The sequence below is a fragment of the Heliangelus exortis genome, chromosome 1 (genome assembly GCF_036169615.1).
Source record: "Heliangelus exortis chromosome 1, bHelExo1.hap1, whole genome shotgun sequence".
In the NCBI taxonomy this organism is placed as follows: Eukaryota; Metazoa; Chordata; class Aves; order Apodiformes; family Trochilidae; genus Heliangelus; species Heliangelus exortis.
The window spans coordinates 123,946,080-123,952,079 of NC_092422.1; the positions used below are offsets into that span (position 1 = coordinate 123,946,080).

At 50.8% G+C, this 6,000-nt stretch overlaps 1 protein-coding gene across 1 annotated transcript in view; it reads right to left on the reverse strand.

The window, feature by feature from the left end:
* The window catches only part of PLXNC1 (plexin C1), a 71,630-nt gene extending 66,000 nt beyond the window's left edge, over positions 1–5,630 (reverse strand). Inside the window, exon 1 of the mRNA XM_071765146.1 lies at positions 4,479–5,630. Coding sequence (XP_071621247.1) covers positions 4,479–5,459 — 981 coding nt within the window. The 5' untranslated portion in view covers positions 5,460–5,630. The remainder of the gene's footprint in view (positions 1–4,478) is intronic.
* Between the last annotated feature and the right edge of the window lie 370 nt (positions 5,631–6,000).

Below are 6,000 nucleotides of genomic sequence, written 5' to 3' on the forward strand. Positions count from 1 at the left end.
CCAGAGAAGTGCAGTCTCCTCCATCCCTGGAGGTTTCAAGATCTGACAGTACAAAACCCAGAGCAACCCTGTCTGATCTCAAAGCTGACCTTGCTGTCAGCAGGGGGTTGGACTGGGTCAGCCTTCTGAGGATCCTTCCAACCTGAACGATTCTGTGATCCCAAGGAAGCAAATACTCTGTTTAACAGCCACCAGGCTCCCAAAAGTTTCTGGTAAGAACACCTGGTGAAGCCAGATGACTAAAAGCAAGCCTTCTTTTTACTGACAATGTGAGAGCTTCAAAGTCTCCAATGGCTTTACTTCCCACATCAAAGAGGGATGAAATGAAAATTCACTGTAACTGGACAGATTTGCTCTAGAAACATTAACTCTAGAAATCCATCAAACATCAAATGAAATACTAGCAGTCTGGTAATACACAGGAGATTACTTTACTACTAGAAAATTAATTACAGAATCAATTTTGATACCAAGCGATATTTAGAAGTCTGTAATTCCTTCCTTATAGGAAAGATCATGAATCATTTTGGAATTAGTTACCACACAAATTCAAATGTCATTCCTGCAAATTAATGGCTGTGATTAAACTGATGTCAACTCCGTTGACTTCAAAATCTCATTTCAGTAAAGCTTATTTTATTTGTCCAGCTAAGATATGTCCTAGGATTCCAAACTACACTCAATAAATTAAGGAGCATATACCAACCCACATGTTTATCACCCACTGGAAAATGCAAAAATTCAGAGAACAGACTGTTATATATCTTTACTTGCATTTAATAGCACATGAAAATCCAACTAAGATAGCTAAGCAAGCAGTAGCTTCTACAGCTATTTAGCCTTTACACACTGTAAAATAAACACCTTCTTCTGTCTTTCTGGTATAGATGCCTAACACTTTTTTGGATTTTCTCCCTGAAAAACTGTAGAATCCTTTTCTGATATGCAATTTTTTTTAAATAGCAAACTGAATTTCCAGATTTGTCACTGTGGTTAGGTAACATCCTACAATTCTCCCCTGTTAAGTTCTCTAATGTGCTCACTTCTCCAACTCATCTGCATAAGATCCTGGGATCTCTGGGAGAGATAGGAGATTCCAGAAGCTCCTGTTCAGTCCTGGAAAAACAGAAGGAAAGGCTGTCTTAAAGCTCCCTAGCTACTGGAGCAAGTTTGTGTCATATCCCAGCACTCCTCCTATGTACTGGCTAAGGAGCTTTGATTTCATGATCACGATCCACCAAAATGGTCAACTCTGGTCTAAGTACCACTGCGAGGCTGAAGGGATCACACACCTACAAGGAGCTCCTACAGGATGCAGAGCAATTTGGTTCTTATCCACCGAATACTCAAGTTCATTCTTACCTTTAAGTGCACGGGCAGTTCCCTTGCAGATGATGGAACTACTTAAAGGCCTAATTTTAACTATGCCCATAAGTGCTTTAATGGGTTGGGGCCAGAAAGCTCAGTACCTTACAGGAATGACTTTAGAGAAGAACATGCAGCAGCAACATCGCAGGGAATTCAGGACCACAAATACCTCAGTCCAAGTCCCTCTTGCAGTGTACTACTGAGAAGCATAGTGCCAGCACAGGGTAAATAGAAGCAGCTGTTGAGTGCAAACAGGTAAGAGGATGTCTTGCCTAAAGGTAATCAGAATAATTACAGAAACCTGAAGAATGACAAGATCAAAAGGAAAACAAACTGCCACTGCTCCCTAAGGTATTCTCTAACTATAAATTGTCATCCTGCGGTGAAAAAAAAACACTGTATTTTCAATTCCTACATAAACTGTCAGTCCGTGTCTGTTATCCATGTACCTCATCACATCATGCCTGAACTCCAGAATCCAAGTGTACCCAGCAAAGAAGACTAAGAGCCACAGCACCTTACATTACATGGCATCTGCAATGCAAAAGCCAAGCTGACATTCAGCATGATCCACCAGCCACAAACAACACACAGGTCTTGCACTGTAGGCAACCATAATGCTGCAACACGTTGATTTGCTCTGTACCAACACTATCTTTAAAAGACTGGGCATTAAAGCAGACATGAAGCCCTGTTGCTTGCTGCCATTCCTACAGACCATATTATGAGGCACTCCTTTCTGGCCAGAGCCACCACTAGTTATTGCACATACTTCTACAAGCTGGTGGATGTGCTGCACACCATCTTCCTGATGCTTCTGAAGCCCACATGCTTCTGAGACCAAGAAGAGCATGTTCCACGTTTGCAGAGATTCCCATGAATTGGTGAGAGACAGTAAGGATCTGGACTAAAACAATCCAGAAGCAGCAGCATATGGGCCTGTCATCTCCAAACTTACTCTGCAATAGCCTAGACTAACCTTCTGTAGTATAAAAACACATTAAAGCTGAACTGCATGCATTTATTTCTGTGTTTATACACCACAAGCATATATAATTAGCTTGAAACGGCAGCATAATTAGCCACCTAATGCTATAGGTTGTATTACTACACAACATCCAGATGTCCTGCTGTCTCACAAAATATTAAAATAAGGCTTTCCTATCAGTGGTAAACTGTATTTATTGTTACTCCAAAATATCACGATCAATAACATCCCTATAGTTAGGGGCATAATACTAAGCAATCAATCCTTTTAATAACTTTCAAAGTTGGAATTCTTCATCATTGAAGCCAACTATAATCTACATTTCCTGTAGGGACAAGCCTTTTGGGACAGGAAAGTAACCCTGGAGTCACAGGAGTCAGATCTGAGTCAGATCAATCCTTAAATAAGTGGACCATTGCTTTTTCATATTTGGGAACTGGGAGGCACTGGGGACTGAGAGGAACACCACTCAGACAGAAATACCTGCCTCACCTTACATACATTATCTCACTCCATGAAAACCATGTGACTCTTCCAGAGTTTCTACCATGGGGCTTTGGAAAGTTTAAAAAGGATATGCTGCCCAGGAAGATTTTGTTTTTTTTGCTTTGCAGGCTCAGAAAGCACAGAGGGAAAAAATGCCACAAATAACCAGGAACAAGGGATACAAATTAAAAATCCATCTATAAAATGTGTATTTTGGGAGGAGGAGACTTCAAATTCATCCAGCAATTCTGCCTTGCGAGAGCACAGAAACCACGCACTAAGCTGCAAACTGGCACTGGAAGTCAAAGCTCTGCCGTGAGAGCTTTACTATTTACTTCAGCAGAGTTGTTTCACTCACACGTGGGGTTCTCATTCATAACTACATCCTCTAACACTGGCAGTACTCTCACAGCCTCCATAGGGAGACGAGCAGACTGAATCACACGTGCCCTCTGCTAGATTATATTTGGAAGACTCTCAGCTCTGCGCTCTGCTGTGGGTTAGATTTGGGAAGCCTAAGGCTCAGAGTGGCAGTCAATCTACTGCACTTCTTTCAAGGAGTTTCCAACAAACTCCTGTTGCAACACAGCAAGGATTCAGGGGTTAAACTGCAAAGTCCCCGGACAGTGGGGGAGCTGCAAAAGGCCAGGGCTTGCTTTGTAGCGGCTTGCTTGATCCCCCACAGCTGTCCCTGATATTTCTTGGTGTTGTTCCTTTTTCTATAGCTCTGAAAGGACACCTGAGTGTGACTTAAAAGCATGGATGGGCCTTGCAAAAGCACCTTCTTCTCCCGAATTCCATTTTTAGCTTATTGAACTTAATTTTTTGTTCATTTCATTACTAGCTACTGAGGCCACAGTAAAGCCTTACCCACCCTGCTCTCCAAGTGCACTCTCAAGTGCTCACTCTCAAGAGGAGGAAGGAGCTGAAGAGTGTTAAAGAGAACTAGATGACCACGGGATCTCCATGGGATACCACTGCCTGTGAGAAGGTAACCATTGCAGCAACAAAGATGTATCATCTACTGCTGTCTGCTGTGCATTTGGGTTTTGAGGGGTGTCTGTGGGCCCTCTCACGCGAGGCCAATCCTGTAAGGTTTGGAAAACACCTACCACCAAACAAGCAACCATAAATAACCAGTAAGATAACAAGGCACACAGCTCAGTGCACAGGAGTCAACTTGATCACCTATTTTTTGTTTCTGATGTAGCTGCAATGACATGAGATGTGAATGCACAGAATAAGGTAGGAGATGCTTTATCTAAGTTGTACGGAAAATGTGCGGTACAAAGGAGCACAACTAATCCTTGGCAGAAAAGGGCACACTGATTGAGGGGTCCAAGACTGGGATGCCATCAGGTGTTCCCTCAGATATGTCCTTCCCAAGATGTAGGTGGGAAGGACACTCCAGGATCTGGTAAGGGACGAGCTTTTTAGAGACAGAAAGCACTGCGTAAGGGTTGATGTAGCCAGGGCTGATGCGCAAAGCCTGGAGCGGCTCTGAGGTTCCCTGCAAACTTCCCATGCCTTCAGGTCGGGAACACCCCACAAGTCACACACAGCAAATACCAGCCACAATAACAGTGTCTATAACAACGTGCAGGAGTAAAGCTAGCAAAACGACGCCCAAACTTACGCAGCTCTTCCCATTCATGAAGTGTGTAGAGGTACAGGCTTTCTCCTTCATCTCCTCCATCCCAAAGATACAGACGGCGGTGGCGTTCCAGGCCTTGGCACTGTGGCTGTGGACAGCGGTGGCGTTCCAGGCCTTGGCGCTGTGTCGGAAAACGCCCACCCACCAGCCCTGCTCACCCTGGCGGACGAGGCTGGAGGAAACGATGAGGTTCCTGCACCCGCAGTCCAAATACACGTGCCCTTGCATAGTGAGGCCACCCTCTGAGAGGCGCAGCTGGCGCAGGACAGCCATGCTCGGTGGCTCCATGTCCTCGCCCGACCTGGCCTTCAACCTGTAGTAGGGAAAGAAGAGGTGATCCCGCCACTGGAGCGCATCCACGAAGTGCAGAGGCTCCTCCTTGCGCTTGATGATGCCCAGCTCCTCCTTGGACTCCAGGTTCTCTATGCTGCGCACCGTGATGACAGTTGCCTCGTCCGACTGGGAAGGCTCGCAGCCCAGATGGTTCCCGTAGCGGCCGGCCGAGTAGGTGGCCGCCACGGCCAGGTACCAGTTGCCGTCCAGCTGGAGGACGACGCCAGCGGTGGAGCCGTCGGGCAGGCAGCTGACCACCTCGCTGCGGTTCAGGCGTTGCCGGTAGGCCGGCTGCTCCCACACCTCGCAGGTGCCATCCTTCTGGGTCCAGCCGGCCAGCAGGACGCGCGTCCCCCCGGCCTCCTCGTAGGGCAGCAGCAGGTTGCTGCGCATGCCGGGGGGCTCGCCGCAGCCCTGCCCCGCAGCCGCCGGCACCACGCGGCGGTGGGGCCGCAGCTCGGGCCACAGCTCGTAGAGGCAGCTGCCGCCCGCCACCAGCACGACGCCGCCGCTCACCTCGATGTTGTCGATGGGGGCCCCCGGCAGCTCAAAGCTCTGGGGGCCGCCGGCGCCCGCCAGCGCCGCCAGCAGGGGCAGCGCCCAGCTGAGGGCGGGCGGCGCCGCCGCCATGGGCGCGGGCTCGGCTCGGCGCGGCGGGGCGGCTCAGGAGGCGGCGGCGGCGGGCGGCGGGCGCTGCTGCGCCATGCTGCGCGGAGGGGCCGGGCGCTGCCGCTGCCGCCGCCGCCGCCGCCGCTGCCGCTGCTTCTCCCTCCGCCGCGGCCGGGCTGCGCGGGCGGGGAGTTCCTCTTTCGGGGCGGGGAGGAGGGGGTGCCTGTACGGGAGAGGTGGGCCGGGCTCCTTCGGGAGGGCTGCGAGACACCTCGCCGCCGTGCGCCGCCGCCACCCCTCCGCCCCCCGGCCCCCCTCCCACCCCTCGCCCCGGCCCGCCTCGCCGTGGACGGGGGGCGGCGGCGGCGGCGCCGCAGGGAGCACACCTCGGCCGCCGGGATGCGGGGGGCTGGGGGCGGCCCCATCGCCGCGATCGCCGCGGCACGGCGGGACGCGGACGGGGGCGAGACCCGCCGCGCCTCAGGCGGTTCGACCTCGCCTGGCCGCCGGCTGGAGCTGGGTCCCTCTCCGCGCCTCCCCCGGCGCCCCCGGCCCCTCACGG